This window comes from Malus sylvestris, chromosome 2 (genome assembly GCF_916048215.2).
Source record: "Malus sylvestris chromosome 2, drMalSylv7.2, whole genome shotgun sequence".
Taxonomy (NCBI): Eukaryota; Viridiplantae; Streptophyta; class Magnoliopsida; order Rosales; family Rosaceae; genus Malus; species Malus sylvestris.
The window spans coordinates 10,787,726-10,812,847 of record NC_062261.1 but is presented as its reverse complement, the minus strand read 5'-3'; the positions used below and the strand labels follow the sequence as shown (position 1 = coordinate 10,812,847).

The following is a 25,122-nucleotide window of genomic DNA, read 5'->3' as shown; positions in this document are numbered from 1 at the left end:
ACTAAAGTAATTCCAACATTTCTTGTGGCATCCTAAAATAAGTGATTCACATCTACAAAAAGACAAATGAATTAAAATACAAAACGAGGAAGGAAACGTCAACCACAAAAGATCAAATGTTTGTGTAATAAATTAAACATTGGGGTTATGTGGAATAAGTCCAAACTTGTACTTATGCCAAGTAGAATATTTTCTTAAATGTTATAGCATCTTCAATCTGTAGCGACAAGGACCATATACTTCTATAAGAGTTCATCAAAGAATCTTTTGAAGAGTAGCAAATACTAAGCAACCATAGCGCTTTGAGTAATCAGGATTTAGAAACTGATAGGCAGCAACAAGCATGGAACTGCAGTTATTGTTCACCAATGGTTTTCTGGTATCACCATCGACCCTTTTCACGGCGTTGGCAATGTTTGCAGGAGTTTTGAGTTACTTGTATGGGCCCTACTGGAGGGTGAGAAGGGTACCTGGCCCTCCAGTTATCCCCTTGCTAGGACACCTTCCCTTGCTGGCAAAGTATGGTCCTGATGTATTCTCAGTTCTTGCCAAACAATATGGCCCTCTTTTCAGGTTAGTATGTATACATGTGTGTATATTTTATATATATATGTAGCAGATTTGCATTTGTAATCTCCTTTGCGACAAAAAATTATGTCTTCTTTTCTACAATTTTTTTCCACAGAAATTTCATAAAATCGTATACGTTATATGATTGAAATGTATGGTTCGACTGGATGATGGTTGGTAAACATAGGATCTCGTAATTAACGGTATATTTTAGTCATGTCACTTTAGTTGTGAATTTGTTAAAACTGGTCGCGCATGCGTATGGCGATAGTATAGCTATTAAGTTTTTGATTCTACACATCTTGGCAGGTTTCATATGGGTAGACAGCCACTAATAATTGTAGCAGATGCAGAGCTTTGTAGAGAAGTAGGAATAAAAAATTTCAAAGATATCAACAACAGAAGCATTCCGTCTCCCATCGCAGCTTCCCCACTCCATCAGAAGGGTCTCTTCTTCACCAGGTATTTGTTGTACGGGCTATATACGACAGTGGTTACGAAACTTATACTCCTATTTAACCTTGATCCTTCCATTCAGTTCATAGATTCTTTGGTCAACTAAATTGTGTTATGTGATCCCAAAACATACGAGAAAAACTGACAGGTGGGCTAAAGTGCGATACACGACGCAATTAGATATGACCACAGAATTTTAAAACTGTATTGAAAGGCTAAGTGAAATATAGTGTAGAGTATCTATCAGTTACAGTAGTCATCAAATTTATTGAATAATCTGATGGAATTCAAACGTATATCCTGCAGGGATGCAAGATGGTCGACGATGCGAAACACTATATTATCGTTGTATCAGCCATCACACCTAGCCAGCCTTGTGCCCACAATGCAGTCGTTCATCGAGTCTGCAACTCAAAAGCTCGACTCCTCCAAAGAAGCGGAAGATATTACCTTTTCTAACCTCTCCCTCAGGTTGGCCACTGATGTAATAGGACAAGCTGCATTCGGAGTCAACTTTGGCCTCTCTAAACTGGAATCCATCAACGAATCAATCGACAAGATTGACAGCAAAGACAACAACGACGATGACCAAGTCTCAGATTTTATTAACCAACACATCTATTCCACTACTCAGCTTAAGATGGACTTATCCGGTTCCTTCTCAATTATACTGGGATTACTTGCCCCTATTCTGCAGGAGCCATTTAGGCAGGTCTTGAAAAGAATTCCTGGGACAATGGACTGGAAGGTTGAGCGTACAAACCGGAAGTTGAGTGGCCGGCTTGATGAGATTGTGGTGAAAAGAATGAAAGACAGTGAACGCGGTTCAAAGGACTTCTTGTCACTCATAATGAATGCGAGGGAGTCGGAAACTGTTGCAAAGAATGTCTTCACTCAAGACTACATTAGTGCGGTTACTTATGAGCATCTCCTAGCTGGATCAGCCACTACATCATTCACATTGTCTTCAACTGTCTACTTGGTAGCTGGACACCCAGAAGTCGAGAGGAAGTTGCTGGCGGAAATTGATGGATTTGGACCTCCTGATCAGATGCCAACTGCTTATGATCTTCAACACAAATTTCCTTATATTGATCAGGCATGTCTTCCGAATTTCATATAAATTTAGACTTTCGTAAAAGCTTTGAAATTCCTAGGGCTTTATTTACTGGATAATCATGCCTTCCTAGTGGTTTTTCAAATGCAGGTTATTAAAGAGGCAATGAGGTTTTACTTGGTTTCACCATTGGTTGCAAGAGAAACATCTAGAGAAGTCGAAATAGGAGGCTATCTTCTACCAAAGGTATTGTTCTACTTTTCCTATGTGAATTGGAAATGAGTGCAAACTTTATGGGCCTAACTTTTTTCGAGGAGCAGGGGACTTGGGTGTGGCTAGCACTCGGAGTTTTAGCGAAAGATCCAAACAACTTTCCGGAACCAGACACGTTCAGGCCAGAGAGATTTGATCCAGATTGCAACGAAGAGAAACAAAGGCATCCTTATGCTTTTATACCATTTGGAATCGGGCCACGAGCATGCATTGGTCAGAAATTTTCACTACAAGAATTAAAGCTCTCGCTGATTCATTTATACCGGAAGTATGTATTCCGGCACTCTCCCAACATGGAGAAACCTCTGGCACTTGAGTATGGCATTGTTCTTAATTTCAAGAATGGTGTCAAGGTTAGAGTCGTAAAGCGGTGATCATGCACTGATTAGTCTTCAACATGCCTCATCAATCTTTTATCCTTTGTTTACTTAGCCCTGGCTGCCGAACGGCTTCAGTTGTGTACGGTTGAGAGTCGAGACCATGCCAAACGTTTGTGCTGGGAGTCGGTTCTGGTTTGCCCATCATTTCGCGAAACCAAAATTTCTCAAAACGTAAAGTCGCTACCAAATCTTGGAAGAAATGCCATTACTCTATTTAGATATGCCAAGACGACGTCTTCGTCTTTCATTCTTCAAAATTTGTATCAACTAGAAAACTTGCCCGCGATGCTGCGGGATCTTATTCCGTAATGGATTTTCAATTAGATTAATCTAGAAAATGCACATCTTAGTTCAACCAATTTAAAAAAAAAAAAAAACACAAGCAAACACAAATAATTCAACATAATTTGATAACCGAAGACCAAAGTTAACCGATATGGCTATTTTAACTTGCACTTAAACTGAATTTAAAGTACATCAAAGAGCATGCAGAATCAAAAGGGCGGATTTTGAAGTTTGAGGCAACAAAAGATGCAACCATAAAAGATATTGTTTTTACATAATGAAGGCAAATTTTAAAATTCATCGGCAAAAGATAAAACACATACGGAAAATGAAACATAGATTAATCCACAAACAATTAAAGGAGTAACGTTTTTTTTAAAGGTTTTTGAAAGAATCCTAGTTAATCGCATCGTTGTCCAAAATAAACACCAAATGAAAAACATTTTGTACAACACAAATAATTAAGCTACAAAAAGTTATAGTTGCACAACATTAAAAATTTAGGGTTAGTGAATGAAACCTGTAATGCAAAATCCCGAGTCAGCGGTATGTTTCCTGCAATCCATAAAAAGAGAGGAACAATTAGTTTTCTCGTTCTCAAACAATCGAAATAAAAACATCGCATTCAAAGGTCAAAGGGTTTTACACACACACACACACATAAACGGTTTTACACACACAGATGCATATATACATGCATACATACATATGCGCGTGCGCACACACACAGAGAGAAGCAGATACAAACTACATAAACCCTAAACCTTACATATACACACATCTACGTACATGTACACACACACAGATGCATGCATGCATGCATACATTCATATACATGTACACACATAGATGCATGCATACATATACATACATACATACATATATATATATACATATATATATATACACACACACACACACACACGCAGAGATGCATGCATGCATACATATGCATGTACATACACACATATACATATACATATACAGATGGCTATACATATACTTAGGTATATATTGATACATATACTTGCACATACATTTATACACATGCTTATACACATGCACACATATAAACTGCACTTTTTAACAAAGGTGAGTGTTTAAAACTTGTAAAAACATGTTTAGTTAAAGGGTTTTTTACACGTGGACAGACATACATACACACATACACATGCATGCACATACACACAGATGTACATATACATACACAGGCACAAATACAAAAAATTTAAAACAGAGCTCAATTTAAAAATGGATTTTTTTTTTCTTCAGAAAATCATAGATTGTAAATCAGTCTATTGTGTTTACTAATTTTGTTCCAATTCAAATCACAGATAAAAAACTTTTAATACTAATTACCAAAAAATGGCAGCAACTTAACAACAACTAACAACACTCTAAATAGAAGCTAACAATACACTCAAAGGGTTTATTACAAGCATAAATATTGTAATCAAACACGAATGGCAAAGCACATATGCAAAAAATTGAAAACGCAAAAAAAAAAAAAAGTTAAGGAAAGAACCCTGGAAAAATTTTCAGACAGGGAAGGACCGAGAATGGGAAGAAAAACCCCGAAACAACCAAGTATATAGAGACCCAGAAAATCCCAAAATTGATTAAAACAAAAAGAAGGCTAACCTAACCAAATAGTGAAAAAAGATTTGCAATTTTTTTTTGACCTTTCAATCAGCACATGCACACAGCCATAAATGCAAGAAACAATAAAAAAAAAGTAAAAATTTGGTACAAAATGTAATTTAAAAAGGCACTTATCTGAAAATGCAACAGAGAATGCACTGACATCCCGACCCCTACCGCTCCCCTCTCTCTCTCTTTCTCTCTTTGACACCCCCAATTCCGATATCCTTCAAATACTCAGAGTAGGCATGTGTTGGCCGACACCCGAAGATGACGAAGCCATACTAACATGCATGGGAAATAACAAACATAAATAAAAGTTACGAATTTAAATATAATGACTATGCAATTGAGGAACGTGTTCAGAGCATACAACTAATCTAAGACACTAAAAAGGAATACTATAAATTTGAATGAACAAAGGAATGGGTCCTACGCCGAGATGACTCGAACATGCCGATGCGGGAGTGCCTTGACACCGGGATTGTACTCCTCGAATCTAAGTTCTGAGGGGGCGCAAAACCAAACATGAGTGGACCAAGTTGATATATAAGTAGTACTAACATAGTTATTCAATAACGTACTAACTCCTAAAGTTTTATGAAAACTCAATAGCATAATATGTAATAGGTTTTCCGAAAACCCTAGCATGCCATAAAACCTTTCATAAAACATATATCGTATATAATGTGCTAAATCTCATAATCGACCAGTAGACCCCTACATCAGCCGACCTGTAAGCCAAATATATGAATATATTCTGACCTGAGGCCCCTACATCACCCGACCGGTAGGCCAAATATATGAATATCTTCATTTGACCTGTAGGCCACTACATCACCCGACTCTTAGGCCAATTATAAGCATCATTGCTCGTAGGCAGAACAGTGACCACTAGATAAGCACAAAACATTGAATATAATCTTTGCAACATACGTACATATATCTTAAAACATCTTTATAGTATATAGTCATCCATCATATATATTACAAAGGGTGTAAAAACATGTTCATAAATAGTATATGGTCATCCATCATATATACTACCAAGAATATAAATTCGATAAAGTATGGTATTCCAAAATATTCTCAGTAAAGCATGATAATCATGAAGTGTAAATCTAATTTACTCATAAAACGTTTCATAAAATGTAACCATTAAATCATGCTTTTCATATATGCATTTCTACTATTAAAACATGCATTTTAGAAGGGGTCCACTCACAGATACTCCATCATCGAAGAGCCCTGCGAAATAGGAAGAACGAAATCGCCGCTAATAATCGCACCTAAGCACATAAATGGTCAAATTAATAAAACTCTATCATAACGATTGAACACGGAAAACGGACGTCATAAATGGATTCAGGACGTCGAAAAATATAAAGGGGACCTCAGGTTCCCCTACGCGCCTCCGCAAGGGGGCGGCTCTAGCAGCTACCCGCCGCCACACGCCATTTTAAGTCGCTGGAAAGTTGGCCGAAAAAGTCACCGACACCGCTGTAGACGGCAGAGCACAATGCCTTTAGCGGAGGCGTGTGTGCTCCACGCGCCGGCATCGATCTGCCCTCATGCGCTCCCACGTGCAGCCTAGGTTCTAGGATTTGACCGAGTTGTTTCGGATCTGGGCTCGGGTCCTAGGCTTGGGTTCAGTGGGCTTTGGTTTCACAACTGGGTTGAGTTCTATGGCCTAAAGGCTTGGGTTTAAGAGTACCAGTCTGCAAGGTTGGGCATAGGTTCATTGGGCTGAAGGCCCGAGTCAACACGGCCCAGAGGCTTGGTTTTGGGTTTTGGTTTAATGGGTTGGGTTTGGGGTTCCATGGGCTTTGGGCTTGAAAGCCGACCCAAAACTCGGGGTTAGGGGATCCGATTTGAAGGGATTTGGGTCAGGTTTGACCCAATTTCGGCGAGGCAGAAGATCAGATCTTCCCTAGTTTCGATCGAATTTGGTGCTCCACTAGACCTTACGATCTAACCCTATAACTGAAGCTACGAGGGAGAGGAAGAGGTTCGTACCTGAGACATGCCGTGAAGTGGCCGGAGTCGGTCAGGAAATAGTCTGAAATCCACGGTGCTCGCCGAAGGGGATCCTCGAATAGTCTCTGTGTTTCAGAAAGGATGAAAGAGAGAGGAAACCCATCCCTGGTGGTAGGTGTGGGTGTGTGTGTTGGTTCTCGGGGGAGAGAGGGTTGTGCAAGATGGATAGTGAATTAAGAGGGACAATGAGCTCGAGGGAGAGAATAGAGGGGATGAGCTGCCACATGGTAACCAAGGAAGAAAGGGGAACCGGGGGACCAAAACAGGAGTGGGCCCCATCTTGGGCACACCATTGAAGGCCCAAAAAAAATCCCCATTCACAAAAACTTTCCACCTCACTGAAAATACCAAAAGTACGTATTCGTTTCAAAACTCGTATAATTAATTGGGACAGGTTGTCACACTATCTGTCTCTATCTCTCCGTCTCTCTATGATGGCATAGGCTCAACAAAGAAGAACGAAATTATGGGGAACAACCTAACCCCAATCATTCTGAAACCCCAAGATCGAAATGACGACTGCACCCCTTTAACTTGCAATCCTCATTGTGCGATTTGAAGCCCAGATGGGAAGTATTGTCATTTAGACTCCTAAAGGGCCAGCCTCACACCAACAAATGAGAAAGCCTAGGGACAATATCATGAGCGGTCCAAAACAACTCAGTCCCAATAGCAACCCAAATCTGATGGGTTTCTTGTAAATAAGGTGAAATTGGATGGCAATGAATTGACTGTAGCCAGCTCATCTTCTACTTTAGAAAAGATAATAATGTGTCAATGAATGTGGAAGAGGATGGAGTTTGTTCGAACATCAACTTCCATTAAATTTTACAGAGCTTTAATGAAAAGAGTTTCTTCAAATTTTTTTATTAACAAAAAGCCATCTAATAAATTTATTCATCAAAATGATTTAAACTTTAATGAAAATGACTTAAATTTTAAAGAAAAGAACAAAAAATTAATATAATAAAAATAAAATAAAGTAATAAAAAACTAACTCACACACACTCTCCCCCTCATTCACTATGTTCTTAAAAACTTAACATTGACTATTTCTGAAATTGAACATAGTACTACACTATTTCTTGAACTGAACGTGGGTACTACAACTATTTCTCGGCCTGAACACTGATACTATCACTATTTCTTAAACTGAACACTTTATTTTTGAAACTGAACAATATTTCTTAGCGAAATTTTAACCCATTTTCTCACCTGATGCAGTAAAACCAAGGGAGTCCCGAGGAGATGGGGAATAAGAACCTGGGAATTACTTAACTAGGGGCAACAAAATCACTTGACATCACTAATCGTGAATTCGCTCACACGACCTAGCCAAATGCTTGTTTAAGAAGGAGAAAAACCACCATCTTCTTAGATTAACTTTTAATTCACCAGTTCACTACTTAACCTTACATATGGAGCCCTTTAAATAGGAGGTTAGAATACATTGGTAGGATAGACAATTAATAACATATTATAGTTACAATGCAGCCTAATTAAAATAGTACAAAGCATGACTTTGATAGATGAGAAGCCACTAACATCCATGTTTAATGCCACGAAGATTCATATTTAATAGGGTGAACTGTCAATTTAGTCCCTGAAGTATCACTTGAGTGAAAATTTGGTCCCTCAATTATTTTTTCAGAAAAAGCAGTCATTGAATTATAAAAATTTGCCAATTACATCCCTAATATTATATTCGAAGCTACTATATTCAATTTTTCGTTGATTTAAATCATGTTACTTGCATGTGATACATATGGGAGTGTAGATTGGTAATTTTAAATATAAAAAAAAATAGTGTATGGAGCTAAATTTAGAGGGTAAATTAGATGTTACATTCGTTTAACTTTGGAGGGTAATTGAGACATTAGATTCGCAACAAATATGAAATGTTAAGGGCTTATAGGCGTGAAAAGAACGATATTACACTCTAAAGTGTGTCAAAAGACTTAAGTTGACGAAAAATTAGATAAAATAACTTTGAATATAATAGTAGGGATGAAATTACCAATTTTTAATGAATGTAGGGCCTTAATTTACCGAAAAAAAATAATTCAATGACCTAATTTTCATTGAAATGATAGTTCAGGAACTAAATTGATACCTTACCTAATTTAATATATGGACCATACTTACCGTAGTGCCTACGCCTCGACCAAGAAGTTCTTGTAGACTTTGACCAATTAAAAGTACTAGTCTTCTTTTTTTTTTTTTTTTTAAATTCTTCAATTCTTTTCTCCAGTGGATGAAGTACTACTGAAATGAATTTTATCATCAATTTTTTTTCACGAATTTCATGGAAGACATATTTAATATCAAATAATTATAATTTATCTATTGTGCGACTTGACTCCGAATTCTCCACCCTTTAACGTCTTTCTGTCATTATATTATTTACAAGCCATTAGGTTCTCACCCCTCCTCATTTCTTCTTCTCATTAATTGAAATCTTGTTCATTTTTCATTTTTTTTAGCAAGATCCCTTTACTTTTCTTCATGTCTTTATTTGAATATTAAATTATTTACAAGTCATTATATGTCAATTAAAAAATGAAAAAATTATTAATCATTTTCATATGTACCCACATTTTTAATTTAATTTGTACCAATATTTATGAACGTACCCATACTAATTATATGTACCCATAGTTTTGAATTTTAAAATGCACCCATATTTTTAATTTAATTTGTATCTATATTTATGAATGTACCCATGCTAATTATATGTGGTTATGTTATTGTTTGGACCCAAAATTACACTATCTGCCCGAGCAATCGAGGCCGTTGAGTAAGCATACCTCTATATAGAAAAGTGAAGATAATTTTATTAATATTAAAAGTAACATTATCTTTTAATAATGATTTATCTTGACATTTTCTTATGAAAATAATATATCTCCAAGCTAAACAGGCGGCACAAGTTGATGTGGAAGTGTGGTTTGGATTAGTTTTGATTAACAGATATGCATAACATTAGATAAATGAGGTTACTTGAAAACTACTGAGGGGATTGGATTCTGATCAGATTATTATCTATTTAAATATGGTGATAATTAAAAATGAATTTAATATTCATAGGGTCAGGTTGCATACGACAATGGGGTAAAGAAATGGTGACTTTGGGTGATGATGATGTGACAAGACCTAGAAAAGCTAGGTTTTTGATGGTGGTGTTATGATGACATAGGAAAGCCTAGCTAGCCTAGGTTTTTAGTCATGGTAAGATAAGTCAGAATGGGCTTTTATTATTTTGAAAAGTTAGCCATATGAAGATAGGCTTTAGCGCCTATGCCGTGGATCAGTCATTTTACGAGTTTGAGTTTCAGTCGGTTTCTACAACATTATATGATCGTGGAGAGCAAGAACTTCAGTTCTATAAATACAGAGGCGATGTGCAACGTGAAAAGCCACCTCCAACTTAACACACAAACTGCCCTGTGCAAACCCTCGCTCTACGTGAAACTTCTCAAACATCTTGAGATTTTTTATTTTCTTTTTCCGCCAATACATCTTCAGTTTGGATAAACAACACTGTTGTCGTAGAGTCAGCCGACCGTGAAGCACCTTCAGTTTGGATAAACAGCACTGCGACGAGGTCGACTGGCTATCTATCCAAGTCTCGGTCGAGAAGGATTTTCAAATCCTTATTGGCAGAGGTCATCTCATCAACTTTCTCGGCGAAATGAGGTGTTACCAGGTTACTACATTCGGCACCTTGAGAGCCGAATTTGATATTGAACTTCGCAGAACTAGCAGCCTTGTCTTTAGGCTCTAGAACTCGAAGGCTGAGAGTGTTCCTTCATTGGCCGCAGTCGCAAGATCGAGAAGTCAGCAACTCACCCAACGCAACATCAACAAATTTTACTCCTCGGCCGAGCTTGGCCGTCGAGTTGGCACCGCATTCAACCGAATGACATAGTTAGCTCATAGATTACTTGGCATGCGCACCACGTAGGCTTGGTAGTTTTTAGGGTCAACAATTATGCTTTAAAATATATCAATAGTTATTACTTGAACTATATTAATAATTACATATATACATTTTTTTTTGCTAGAACTAGGTGAAGAACAAATTACTCTATTATTGATTTTTAAGCAATTGTTATATTTGTAACAATATTATTTGGATTTGTTTAAATTTCATAATTTGTGGGATATTAAATGCATAAGTGCATGAATTAAATCCCTTAAATGATGCTAGAGACCTTGATCAAACTATTTAAACAAATAAGATTGCATTCTAACAACTAGTTGATTAGGAACCAGAACCAAAATGACCCTTAAAAAAATAAAAAATTAATTTCAGTCCTTTGACTCCTTTCACCTTATATCCAGAACCCCAAGTCTTAATTTTGAAGTAAAATCCACTCCTCAAGGAAGAAGCTGCGAAGGTTCTCTTCATAGTTTTGAGTTGAAGTCAGCCGTCCTCATCAGCTCAATTCACACTATTTCTCACTCGAACATTTTCTATATATAGAGATAGCCACATTTGAGATCAATATACTAAACAGATTACATATAATTAACCAAAACCAAACTTTCAGTTCACATTCCAGAATGGCTTCATCTTCTTCTTCAGCTGAAACCAAACTGGCAACAGCCAAGACAATTCTATCAACGGCAGCCTCTCTGGCTGCCACGGCAATGGTAGTAAGGTCAATCGCTCAAGACCTCCTCCCCCATGAAATCCAATACTACTTCTTCTCCGGCATCCGAAACTTCTTTAGTCGATTTTCGTCACAACTCACCATGGTCATAGAAGAGTTCGATGGCCTTGTCAACAACCAGATATATGAGGCTGCAGAAATCTACTTGGGTGGCAAAGTCTCCCCGTGGACGAGAAGACTTAAAGTCAGCAAGGCCGAGAAAGAAAACAACTTCACCATCACTATGGAAAGCAATCAAGAAATTGTGGACGACTTTAGTGGAGTTAAATTCACTTGGGTATTGGTATCCAGGCATGTTCTGAAATTCCCATTATCTTTTCATAATTTCTCTAATATAGCATAAAACTGTTTATATTGTTTGATAAATATTTGATCAAATTGAGTCTTGAGTGAATGTGCGCGATCTAATGAATTTACAGTTTGACAACATTAAGCATGTGTTTTATAATATAAGATTTTAAGTTTGACTGTACCAATCTAGATCAGTGATCGATCAAGTTGATTTTTGCCTGAATATATTTGTCTGCCTAAATCATAAGTTTGGTACAAGAACATTGTTAGACAACATATAAACCGTTTTTCCAATGTGCTGATAATTTTCTGTTAATATGTTTGTCGATATTTCTCTAAAAAATAAATCTCGGTATTTAATACCTTGTTACAGGCAAGTTGAATCCCAGAACTTCCACAACCCTAGAGACCTCAACTCAACTTTGAGATCAGAAGTGAGATCCTTTGAGCTGAGCTTCCACAAGAAACAAAGAGACTTGGTGCTAAACTCTTACCTCCCACACATTGTAAAAGAATCAAAGTCCATGAAGCAAGAAAAGAAAACCCTAAAAATCTTCACACTTCAATCTGACCACATGTACTACAACCCAGGCGACACATGGACCTCCACAAATCTCGATCACCCGGCAACCTTTGACACGCTGGCATTGGACTCGGAGATCAAGAATTTCATTCTTCAAGACCTTCAAAGGTTCACAAGGAGGAAGGATTATTACAGAAAAGTTGGGAAGGCTTGGAAGAGAGGTTACTTGTTGTATGGTCCACCGGGGACCGGGAAATCAAGCTTGATTGCTGCAATGGCTAATTACATGAACTTTGATATCTATGACTTGGAGCTCACTGCGTTGATGTCCAACTCGGAGCTTAGGAGGTTGCTGATTGCAATGGCTAATAGGTCGATATTGGTGGTGGAGGATATTGATTGTACCATTGAGTTGCAAGATCGAATGGCTGAGGGCAGACTCAATAGAGCTTCAGACCCACGTGGGTCCCAAGAGAAACAGGTTAGCATTAAGTCTTTTCTTCTTGTACTGCATGCCCTTTTTTTTTTTTTTGGTTCTAGGTGTTTAATTTGGTGTTCACTATTTTCTCCCTTATATATTGTTTTATTTATTTTGTTTGAAGTGTGGAAAGTGTCTTTCATTGGACTTGAATTGGAAATATAGAAAAATATACTTTGCTCCTTTTCTGAAAATAGTCATTCCTCCTCTCGATCGTACCACTTTGAAATTATACATGTGCAAAAACATTTTTTTGTATGTTTTTAAGGAAAACTAATGAAAAGGGCTTGAAAACTTTGAGTTTTAATGATAAGGACAAAATAAAGAGTAAAATGAATAGTACCATGATTGACTTTTTAGTGTAAAAATGTGGTTTTTCGTTAAAGTGAACAGTACCGGGTGCTTTTCGTTAAAGTTCCCATGTTTTTATCAGTTTTTTATGAATACATGTCAGGGTGTATTTGACACATTACTAGAAATGAGTTTGTGTTTTGTGATGCCATTATTTGAATAAAATAATGTTATTTGTATTCTTAACCCTTCTGTCTCTTGCTAAGACACTACAAAATTTTCTTCGCTTTAAATTAAAAAATAAAGTGTATTAAAAGGGTACTTGTCGTTGGGGAAAATAAAATTACCGTCAATCTTTAAATAATAAAATAGTCGAGCAATATTCAATAAAATAAAATAAATAACATTAATATAAGCATACATCACAATTATAATAGTAAGTGAAAATGCTCTTATATTAAAAATGTAGTTAGCAATGTGCTCTTACACGAATGCATAAAATTAAATTAAAGGAAATCCGAAAAAATTCATAGAACGAATTAATTAGAATAACGTGAAAACCGAGTCAGAGACAGCACATGCCATAATCTTGTGAAAAACCAGACTTTTTTTGTCATATGCATTATATACATTGCACATAAAAACCATCTCTTCCGGGTTGAAGTGGTTTGGCAATATCTGGTTCAGTCTCAGCCTCGGTTCATATCAATATTGAATTTGTTGACCAATGCGAACATCCAAAGACAAAGACTTTCCAGGAGCTTCAGAGAAAGTTCCTTTCGATGCATATAAAAAGCAATTGCGTTTCCTCCAAGTTGAGTTTCATTTGATGTGATGTTCCACTATATACTTAGGAGTGTGCTATGCAAATATATTTTTTTTTTTTTACTTTTCATACACTATTTATTAATTTCTATCATTTGATTTTTTTTTAAATTCATTTAATTTGATTGTTATAAATTTAAAAAATATGTAAAAAGTAAAAATGAGTGTGTGGATAGCACATTCCTATACTTAGAGCATCTCCAATGGAGTCCCTACAACAATATAGTTCCTAAATATAGGAACAAATGATTTCCAATGGGCCGGAATTGAAGTTTTCAAAGTATCTTAATACATAGGGACTCGCCAGATATCTTAAAAGAAATCTCAAATATGAAAACTACATATAGGGACTTAATGGTAGAGATAGTTTTTTTTTTTATTTTTATCAATGGTTACAATATTTCAATGAAATGATTAATAATTTTTTAATATTTTAGTCCCTATATTTAGAGATTATACAATAAAGAAGTAGGAAAACTAACAAAAAGTAATTTTTTTTTTTTTTTAGTTTTAATGAAAAATGACAAATAAAGGTGTAGTTAATAGTACCAGGAAAAGGTAAAAATGCGATTTTTCGTTAAAAGTGAACAATACCGGGAGTGTTTCGTTAAAACTCCCTAAAGAATTTCCATTGTAGACAATATTCTTTTAGGGACTCAAATATTCCTCTAAAACTCTTAAATGAGTCCTCAAAAGTGATAGTAGGAGTTCCTAAGTAGGGACTCTCATTGGAGATGCTCTTATTGTCTCACACATAATACTTTAATCATAAATGGAATCTACCATTCATATTTTACATTAAGATTTAGGGTTCTTACACTAGTAGATACTTAAATTCAATTTTATACTCACACTTAAAGCCTCATTTTGATTTATTTTGTTATTGCATCGAATTGTTATTGCACTATAAATAATAAAAAAAAAATTGTAATGTAGTTTGATTCTTTAAGAGTTTATCATTAACATTATGAGTTGCGGGAAACTAAACTAATAAGTACAAAAAAATATCATAACTGCTTCACATTATTATCGACATTGTTGATCACATATTTGGCAAAGTAGCTAGAGCCCATTAACAGGAGTAAATTTCAGCTCTATACAAAACGTGATAAAACATTGTCGACATTGTCATGTTTGTCATAAATTCATATGTATTATTTTCCAAGCTAATTGAAGTCATGTATGCAATAGGTGACGCTGTCAGGATTGCTCAATTTCATCGACGGCCTTTGGTCGAGTTGCGGCGATGAAAGAATTATCGTGTTCACAACCAATCACAAGAACAAGCTCGACCCTGCACTGGTGCGCCCTGGTCGCATGGACGTTCATGTTCACATGTCCTATTGTACCCCATGTGGTTTTAGGCTTCTAGTTTCCAATTACCTTGGAATTAAGGAGCACATTTTGTTGAGTGAGATTGAGGAACAAATTGAAGCCGTTCAAGTAACTCCGGCGGAAGTGGCTGAGCAGCTGATCAAGAGCGACGAGCCTGGCGTTGCACTGCAAGGCCTGATTGAATTTTTCAAGGTGAAGAAAAAGGAAAATGAGGAAGCTGCTGAGGCTAAGAGGAAACAAGAACTAGAGGCTAAGGAAAAGGAAAGTAGGGTTTCTCAGGAAGCTAAGAGTGAGATGAAGGGCAGGAAAGCAGATAATGATGAAGATATTAACAAGAAAGTAGATGATTAATTAGTGATGAATGTTAGATTTATTTAATTGTATTAGTTGGAAATCAAACCCTTAATTAATTTCTTTGTGGTGTCACTTCCAACACACTGTTGAGTTCTTGTAAACTAAATATATAAGCTCATATGAGGCTTTATTTTAGTTTACGTTTGTATTGTCATAAGGGACAAATAAGCATGATTTCTCACCATGATTGGATGAGCTAGCAAGCATGATATCTTAACCATGATTGGATGAGCTATCCAAATTATGTGTGTTTTTTTGTCTTTGTCTGTGATCATAAACTTTATTGGAGTTCATGAATTGGGGTTGATATTTGCTTTTATATTTATTTAATCTAATTATTAGACTAAACAAATAAAAAGGAAAACTGAGGGACAAAATTAATAAAGATTATATAGAGTGTACATAAATTATCACTTTTTTTATTTTATAAAACCCTCGTATATACCATGAACTGAAGAGATTTTACTATACAACCAGGGTACACAGGTGCCCATATTGCGCAACCAAGTCTACGAAGCTGCGGAGAGTAATTTGTGCACGAAAATCAGCTCCAACGCAGAGTATCAGAGTTAGCAAGAGCCCCAAGGAAAAGAACCCTGGAAAGGCGATAAATTGGTCGATTTCTATGAAGGGATTGAGCTCAAATCATGTGATGTAAACTTGTATATACGGTCCATTTATGCTTTGTCATTCCGTATGCAGTGAACCATCTCATCAGATAAAAATCAATTTGGAGGAAGCTCATTGGCTTTTTACATCGAAAGGAACTTTCTCTGAAGCTGCCTGAAAGTTTGTCTTCGGATCTTTTTTACATTGGACAACAAATCCAATTTAATTATGACTAATACTACATAGACTAAATTTACAAATTAAATGATGTGTCACCAATATAAATGAGCACGTCTATCAACGCTTAAGTAATCAACCAATCGTCAACTTACTTGTCCTTTAATTTTCAAAATTTAATTTTTAAATTTAATTTTTAAATTTAATTTTCTTAACATTATTCATTAATTCAATATTGTGTCATGTATAGTGCCTATATATGACAAAAAAAGGCCAAATTCTTTGACTGGCACAAGTCATTCTTTTGACCAAAGAGGGCAAAACAGAACCTAACATTATTCTATATCATTCAATTTCTTTTTTTTTTAATTTTTAATTTTTGTCAAAAGGTAATTTTATTACCAACAACGAAATAGTACACGCAAAGAGGCCCAAAAAACACACTCAATACAAGAAAACATAGACCCAAAAACACACAAAGCCCGAAGTCTACTTTGGAGCCCAGCACACACAAACCACAAAAAAAGGGTAGTTCGGAGAAACGGGGCTGGGCTTATTGCAAAAGACAGTAAGGGAAAGGAAAAGAAAACAGCAGGAACTGCCACCAACCCTGGCCATAGCAGGGCCGGCGGCTAAGCAGGAAACCTGAAATGAAAACTAGAACTCACACTACGGTGAGAATGTCCCTCACCCACACCATCAATCAAGTTAAGCAAGCCATTACATCAGATTCAGAGTTTTCGAATCCAACGATCCCTTCGCCGTCGTCGTCAACATGGTCAGCACCATCCGTTTTCTGCATTGCTGCTTCCCGATCTTTAATTTGGTTACTCTCTTCCTCCTTTTTTCGCTGCCTCTCGGCCTTCTTACATTTGAGGAAATCGACAAGTCCTTTGAGCACCACATCAGCGTCCTCGCTCGTCATGAGCTGCTCAGCAACCTCTGCAGGGGTCACCTCCGCGCTCTCTATCAACCCTTCAATTTCCCCACAGAGCCGATGAGGGTTTTCGTCACCAATGCCAAGGTAGTTCGACGCCAAGACCTTGAATCCACTTGCGGTGCAGTAAGACAAGTGAATGTGCACGTCCATTCGTCCCGGACGCAACAATGCAGGGTCTAACCGATCCTTGTGGTTGGTTGTGAACACAATAATTCTCTCGTCACCGCAGCTCGACCACAAACCATCAATAAAGTTCAATAGGCCCGAAAGCGTCAATTTGGTTTTAGAACACTGTTGCTTCTCCTCCTCCGATTCACGATTTTCGACATCAATGCTGGAATCAATGTCCTCAATTGTTAAAATCGAACGATTTTTAGTGGACAACAATATCTCCTTCAATTCCGAGTCGCCGTTAATGCTAGAAAGCTCCAAATCATATATGTTAAAATGGAGATAATTTGCCATGGCCGCGATCAAGCTAGATTTTCCGGTGCCGGGAGGACCGTACAACAAGTAGCCTCTTTTCCAAGCCTTCCCCACCTTCTTATAGAACTCCCTCCGCCTCACAAACCTGTCCAAATCATTTTTAATCATCATCTTAAGCTCGGGGTCCATCGCCATTGTTTCAAACGTAGCCGGGTGCTCCAGACTTATCGAACCCCAATCACCATCGTCATCATCACTATAGTACGAATATGAATGTCGTGTATAAATTTTCACAACTGTGTCTTGTTCTTTAATTGCATTGGCTCGATCAAGCATGTAAGGCAAGTAGGAGAGGACAACTTTGTCCTTGTGCCTCTTGTGGAATATTAGCTCGAATTGACGCTTTTGATCACGACTAGAGTTATTATCGGATTCAATGCAGACGTAACGCCATTTTAGGACAATGTTATCGAAGGTATCGATGACTTCTTGGCCTTTTTCGATGGCGAGGCTGATGATTTTCTGTCGAGGTGTTTTGCTGACCCGAAGACGTTCGTTTGAGGGACCGATCTTGGTTTGGAGGTAGACATCCGCGGCCTCGTAGACTTCGTTTCTTGTCATGCCAGCGTTCTCATCAATGACGAGAGTTAGGTCATGGGAAGCCGAGAGAGGGGTGAATAGACGGAGAAGGACAGATTCTATGTATGCGCGGACCCTGTCGGGTACAAGGTTTACGAGTTCGTTGGCCGCGGTGCGGACCAACATCATGAATGCAGCGAAGGAGGCATAGGCTGAGAACAAGGAGGACGCGTTTGTTGGCATTTCTTTGAGATTGAGAGAAGAAAACATTGTGTTTTTTTCAAGATGTGCAGAAACATGAAGTAATGAGGCGTTTTTATTTCAATTTTTTTGCTTAGTTTCGAAGCAATTCTGCCTTCTGAGTATATTCAGATGCGGTTTCCTAGTTGCTTAGTCTCTTCTGATTATTCAGAGACGGTTTATATAGAAAGTAGTAATACATTTATCATCTTATTATACCGTTATTTGTATCATCTTTCTTTCTAATAAATATAGGATTTGCCAACGCATGTAGATCTTATCTCTATTAGAGAAATGATACAAATAAATTATAAGAATAAAAATTTTGTTTTATATATATACACTAGTCTATTATTTGTTATAAAAAAATATTATATCATTTTTTTAGGAAAAAGAAAAAAAAATTTAAATGAAAAAAAATGTGCGTGGAAGAAGGGGAGGGGTCGAAGTGGGGGATATGGGGTTAAAGAAGGAAATAGATTCTCTTCGGATCTCTTTCCGTCAAGGCCATTGAATCTTTGACATTTGAAATTTGATCAAACGACTAAAAACAAGGGTCTCTTTTAAAAGTTATAATAACTTTAGTCGTTAGATCAAATTTCAAGGGTCTAGATCACTTGATCTGGTGACCTTGGTGGAAGAGATCCGAAGAGGATCTCTTTCCGATAAAGAAAACCTTCGCAATTATTTTTATTTGATTTTTAAATAGGATGTAGTATGTTTACATGGATGTGAGGTTTGTGTAGAAAAGAAGAAGTAATGTTACACTTATCATCTAATTGTACTCAGTGTTTGAAATATCCTAGATATACTCGATATTTCCACGGAAATATCCAAAATTCAGGGAACGATATGGAAGGAGATGGTGAAGTCTAAACTTCACCCCATATCCACGATATTTCTGGAAATCAGTCAATTTCCTCAATATTTTCGATATTTTCAGGAAATATCCAGTGTTTGCAGGAAATATTCATGAGCCAATGCTTTTTTTTTAATTAATTAATTATTTTTTTATTAATTTGTCTTTATGGTAGTTTATTTTAATAAAACTTATGCTACTTTTATGACGAAAATTTCAATTAAGTTATGTATAATTTATTCTTTCTAATGAAACGCTTTATTTTATTACTTGTCATTATAAGGAAGTTTTTCTTCTCACATATCACATATTTATTGTTTACATTGTATCTAATCATTAATTCTTGATTCATACATGTGTTGTCGTTTCATATGACATTCCCTAAAAAATAATTTTATAGTTTCATGTTTTTGAACAAATTTCCATCATTTCCATCGAAGGCAATCGATATCGATATAGATATGTGATATATCTATCGATATTTCTACAAATTTGCATATTGATATTTCCATTGATACCGATATTTTAAACACTGGTTGTACCACATTTGTACCATCTCTCTAGTAAGATAGGGTCTGCCAACGTATATGGATCCCCATCTATACTAGAGAGATGGTACAAATAGGTGATAAAAATAGTATTTTTGTAAAAAGAACAAAATTTTTGTTTTTGTAATTAAAAAATTGCCCATGTTTTGACGAGAGGGTTAAAATAGTAATTTTAAGAGTTTTGGTTGACTAACATAATTCTATTAACATATGGTTTAGATATTAAAGAATGGTGTTTTTGACATATATCTTGACACATGCTTTTGTGGCTCTCATTCTGTAACTTTTTTCAATGATATGAACCGCCTATATTTTAAGGGAAAATTAATGAAAAGGGTTTGAAAACTTTGAGTTTTAACGATAAGAACAAAACAAAGGGTAAAGTGAATAGTACCAAAATTGACTTTTTAGTGTAAATATGTGGTTTTTTGTTAAAGTGAATAGTACCGAGAGCTTTTCGTTAAAGTTCCCATATTTTAATTCATCACTCACATATCATTCTTTTAAAAAAAAAAAATTAGACAAACCTAACTTCATTGAGACATTCTTGACAAAAAAAAAAAAAAACTTATTGAGACATTCATTTTTAGTAAAAGAAAATTGACAAATACATTTTTACAAAGAAACACTAAATTTAATCCAATTATCATATGACTTTAGATTTGGGTGATTTTTAGTAGATATGATCTTTGAGGTAACACATAAAAGAAAAATGGTTAGATCGTTGACAAAAAAAAAAAAAAAAAAACTTATTGAGACATTCATTTTTAGTAAAAGAAAATTGACAAATGCATTTTTACAAAGAAACACTAAATTTAATCCAATTATCATATGACTTTAGATTTGGGTGATTTTTAGTAAATATGATCTTTGAGGTAACACATAAAAGAAAAATAGTTAGATCGTTGAAATACATTACGGAGTAGATTCCACAAAAATGTGTGCCAAAAATGTATATCTCTGGATTCTAACCGATTAAAGAAATAATAAAAACAAAATACTTTAATTTTTCTATACAGATCCATGTTTAATCATATGTATATTATTTCTATTAGTGTGAGAGGCTAAAAAAGCGTGTGATAATAGCTTCTTATATACTAATGGATATGAATCATGAGTAAAATATTTGAGCTTGATATTTGTCATGGCTGAAGTATGAATGGAATGATGAACAACAAGAATTAGGCTTTTTTGTCATATGCCCTGTGTACTTGGAGAAATTTTCATTGTGACTGGAACACAGGTGGTACACCATGTGTTTTTATATAAGTGGTGAGAAATTTTATTTTTTAAGTTATTAACTTTTTAACACACATATCTCATTATTTATATAATGACACGTGGTGTACCATCTCGTATACCAATCATATTGAAAAATCTCTCTTATACTTACACACAGCATCTAATTAGATTGGATTTGTAGACCAATGTAAAAAAGATCCCCGGCAGATTCCGAGAAAATTCTTTTAAAAGATCCAAAGACAAAGACTTTCCGGTAGCTTCCAAGAAAAGCTCCTTTCGATGCTTACAACTGCCATTGCGTTTCCTCCAAGTTGCGTTCCATTTGATGTGATGGTCCACTATATACTGATTGTCTCACACAAAACACTTCAATCACAAATGGAATTTACCATTCATATTTTCAGTGACAGAGTCAAAATTCTAAATGAGAAAGAGCTTTTCACAAATAAATAAATAAATGTGTGTACACACACGTGTGTGTAAAAGTTGAATTCATGTTAATATATGCAATTTGTATAATCTTCACAAATCTGAAAGACTTCTATTAAATTCATTACTAAGAAGAAAAATATGTACCAACCCAGACAACAAAGTAAGAGGTAGACTGTGGAAGGCTAAAGAAAATACAAAGAAGTTGAAAAAGAAGGATAAGGGGAAGGTCCGCAAATAAAAAAGAAGGTGGGTTGCTTTAAAAAATTATAGGGTGTATATTACCGTTAGCTGAGAGAATCGAATCAGTAGTAGGGTTGTTTTTCCCATTTAAATTGCACGTCCCTTTTAGAAATCCCCCTACCAAACTCATTATTTCATTAAAAAGTCAAACAAATTCAAAATCAAAATTGCCTAATGACTTGCTTCATCTTCTTCCATGAGGTTCACACCTTTGTAAATAAATATTTGGGGTTGTTGGTTGATTTCATACACCTTTCACAAAAGTCAGGATGGGCCTCAAACTACCCTAGTCCCTTGGTGGCTCCGCCACTACATATTTTACATTAATTTTAGGGTTCTCACACTAGTATATCACTTAAAGCCTCGTTTTGATTTATTTTTTATTGCATTATAAATAATAAAGTTTTGCTACTTAGTAGTACTGTGACAACACGTCCCTAATTTTACAATTTTAGAAATTTTAAATGCGTGAATTGACAAAAATGCCCCTAGAAGCGAGGGTGTTGACTTTCGTGGACCAGTGTATAGTGAGACGTACGAAATATTCTTTTAGCTTATTTTTGTAGTACTCGACAATACGAACACATAGGCAGAAACAAAATCGAATTTGGAGATACGATGTAGATTTTATGAAACTATGAAACGTGAAGGGCGATTTGGTAATTTCATATTTAGAGATTTTTTGTGAGCCACGTGGGGCCCACACCCCACTTTTGCCCTATCCCGTGTCCTCTCCCTCTAGCAATCTCGATTTCTTTCTTTTTCAAACTTTCTCATTTTTTTTTTAACTTTTGGACCATACTCTTGTTAACACCTTACTCCTTCTTACTAAGTTTATTATTTACAAACTTTATATCTCTCCCTCATTACCATTTTCTTCTCTGAAAACAAAGAGGCCAAGAAGGCCATTAGAGCAACTCCAGCGTTGCTGGTTGCTCGGGGGACAGGCAAGGAGAAAGGGCCCGAGCGACAGGCCCGACGGGGATTGCCAGCCTGAGAGCCTAAGGGCTGTGTGACGTATGGCTGATGTGCGACATCGGTGCATGCGCTCGGTGTTCTCTGTGTCCTCCTTCCTCCTTCCTCCTCGTCTTCCTTCCCCTCCTCGCCCTCCTTCCTCCTCGGTGTTCCATGGCTGCTGCTGAGAGAGAGAGAAAGAGAGAGAGAGGACCGGTCCTCCTTCCTCCTCGTCCTCCTTCCGCTCCTCGTCCTCTTTCCTCCTCGGTGTTCCATGGTTGTTGTTGTGAGAGAGAGAGAGAGTACCGGTCAAAATTAGGAAAAAATAATAATATTTTATGGATTGGGTGAGAAAAATAATAATATTTTATGGATTAGGTGAGAAAAAAAATATTAATATTTTATTACTAATTGCCAGGGGGAAGGGTTCCAAGGGTGGAGATGCAAATGACAATTACTATTTATTAAGGGCAGTTACTGTTTACTAGGTGGATTGAATAGTGGATTGCCAGGGGGAGGGCTCCAAGGGTGGAGTTGCTCTTAACGAACCACGCCATTCTTCCCCTCACTCCCGTGTTTCCTATCATTGTCTCAACCTTCCACTTTCTCTCCAACTCTCTTGGACCTCTATCTCTATAAAACTCTCTCATCTCTTAGCTCCGTCTTACCTCTCTCTTTCTACAAGTGCAGAGAACCACCCCACATCGTACCACCCTCACCAAAACGACAAGCATCGCCACACCACCTTGTCACTCTGACAATCCATTTAACTACTGAACCACCACCACAATACCAGTTATCAACCTCCATTTGAAAACTGAGCTATTTGGTCGTGTACGGACCAAGGAGTTTGTATTGGTTTGATTTTTCCGATGAGTTTCTTCCTTCCACGACAAACTTGGGAATGCAGAACCATGTCGGGGAAGAACTTCCAAATTTATGGCGGCTTTCGAGCCGTTTTTCGACCAACTCCGGCCACGGTCGAGGAAACCAAAGATATTTTCTGATTCCTTGTCCTATGAGCTTCGATTTGATATCTTGGAAGGCTAGGTTTAGTGAAGATTTGGTGTGGTTGGAGTTGGGATTATCCCGGCGGTTGCAGCAGCAATCGGTCGGAAAAAAAGAGATAAAAAAAGGCCTTAAGCTCAAGCCTGGCCCAGAACCTAATCCAAGACTTTGGCCCATAAGCCCTTAACCCAAGTCCGGCCCAAACCTTTGGGCTATTATTCCAACCGGCCCAGTTCTGAAATGGGCTCAGAATATTCTAGGAATATTCTCTAGAATATTCTAGGAATATTCTCTAGAATATTCTTTGTGTTGACTTTTTCGGAATTTTCTCAGAAACTATCATAGACTAATCTCAACACCTCGAGTCCATTTTTTATATCCATTTAGTGAAATTTCAAAGTTTTAAAATAGTTGATCGTTGGGGCGGCTCAGTTGACTTTTTATGGTTGACCGTTGACTTTTTACAAAATTTGTCGGGAACCTTCCTTAGCGAATGTCGACGCCCTGATTCCAAATCCGTATTCCGTTTTCCCAAATTTATTTGTCTTAATGGAGTTTTACTAATGGGTCCCAATATTATGCTTAGGTGCAATTACTATTGGAGACTCCGGCTTTCCTAGCTCGAATGGATGTGACATTGCAAGTAACTGTGTGTGGGTTTTTTCTTTTATATAGTATATATATAATTGTTAGTTTCCATTTATACATTTCACAAAGATTTTTCTATAATACACCTAGATTAGCGTGATGTTTATAAGATTTAGCACATTGATAGAAATTTGTTAGCACGATATTGGAAGTGTCACATCTTGGCCCGGGCCCCGACCACACCCTCATGATTTTGTTTCTGGGAACTCACACAAGAACTTACCAGTGGGTCACTCATCCTGGGAATGCTCTCGCCCAAACTCGCTTAACTTTGGAGTTCCGATGGAACCTGAAGCTAGTGAGCTCCCAAAAAGCTTCGTGCTAGGTAGAGATAGGAATATACATATAAGGCTTATATGATCAATTCCCCTAAGAGATGTGGGATGTTACAATCTACCCCTCTTAGGGGCCCCACGTCCTCGTCGGCACACTTCCAGCCAAGGATTGGCTCTGATACCAAATCTAACATCCCACATCGCCTAGGGGAGTGAATCCTGTAAGCCTTATATGTATATTCCTATCTCTACCTAGCATGACGCCTTTTGGGAGCTCATTGGCTTCGGGTTCTATCGAAACTCCAAAGTTAAGCGAGTTCGGGCGAGAGCATTCCCAGGATGGGTGACCCACTGGGAAGTTTTCGTGTGAGTTCCAAAAAACAAAACCGTGAGGGCATGGTCGGGGCCCAAAGCAGACAATATCGTGCTAAAGTGGAGTCGAGCCCAGGATGTCGTAGGGGCCCGGGCCGAGT

General features: G+C 36.8%; 3 protein-coding genes across 3 annotated transcripts; 2 read left to right on the top strand and 1 right to left on the bottom strand.

The window, feature by feature from the left end:
- The first annotated feature begins 306 nt into the window (after positions 1-306).
- LOC126591178 (cytochrome P450 711A1-like) lies at positions 307-3,074 on the top strand. The gene is made up of 5 exons (XM_050256769.1): positions 307-573; positions 880-1,032; positions 1,333-2,125; positions 2,234-2,329; positions 2,404-3,074. The coding sequence occupies exons 1-5, from the start codon at positions 344-346 to the stop codon at positions 2,728-2,730; spliced, it is 1,599 nt and encodes a 532-aa protein (XP_050112726.1). The 5' UTR covers positions 307-343; the 3' UTR covers positions 2,731-3,074.
- A 7,994-nt stretch (positions 3,075-11,068) lies between these two features.
- LOC126591185 (protein HYPER-SENSITIVITY-RELATED 4-like) lies at positions 11,069-15,765 on the top strand. The gene is made up of 3 exons (XM_050256780.1): positions 11,069-11,666; positions 12,040-12,670; positions 14,975-15,765. Exons 1-3 carry the CDS (start codon positions 11,266-11,268, stop codon positions 15,467-15,469), a joined length of 1,527 nt encoding a protein of 508 aa, XP_050112737.1. The 5' UTR covers positions 11,069-11,265; the 3' UTR covers positions 15,470-15,765.
- Positions 15,766-16,609: 844 nt separating this feature from the next.
- Positions 16,610-18,648, bottom strand: LOC126613838 (AAA-ATPase At2g18193-like). Its single transcript, XM_050281445.1, has one exon. The coding sequence runs from the start codon at positions 18,471-18,473 to the stop codon at positions 16,962-16,964; it is 1,512 nt and encodes a 503-aa protein (XP_050137402.1). The 5' UTR covers positions 18,474-18,648; the 3' UTR covers positions 16,610-16,961.
- Between the last annotated feature and the right edge of the window lie 6,474 nt (positions 18,649-25,122).

Excerpts from the sequence above, each read along its gene's own strand:
- LOC126591178 (XM_050256769.1), top strand. The coding sequence starts at position 344 with ATGGAACTGCAGTTATTGTTCACCAATGGTTTTCTGGTATCACCATCG. Across the intron at positions 574-879 it reads CAATATGGCCCTCTTTTCAG|GTTTCATATGGGTAGACAGC; the intron begins GTTAGTATGTAT and ends ACATCTTGGCAG. Across the intron at positions 2,126-2,233 it reads AATTTCCTTATATTGATCAG|GTTATTAAAGAGGCAATGAG; the intron begins GCATGTCTTCCG and ends TTTCAAATGCAG.
- LOC126591185 (XM_050256780.1), top strand. The coding sequence starts at position 11,266 with ATGGCTTCATCTTCTTCTTCAGCTGAAACCAAACTGGCAACAGCCAAG. Across the intron at positions 11,667-12,039 it reads ACTTGGGTATTGGTATCCAG|GCAAGTTGAATCCCAGAACT; the intron begins GCATGTTCTGAA and ends ACCTTGTTACAG. Across the intron at positions 12,671-14,974 it reads GTGGGTCCCAAGAGAAACAG|GTGACGCTGTCAGGATTGCT; the intron begins GTTAGCATTAAG and ends TGTATGCAATAG.
- LOC126613838 (XM_050281445.1), bottom strand. The coding sequence starts at position 18,473 with ATGTTTTCTTCTCTCAATCTCAAAGAAATGCCAACAAACGCGTCCTCC.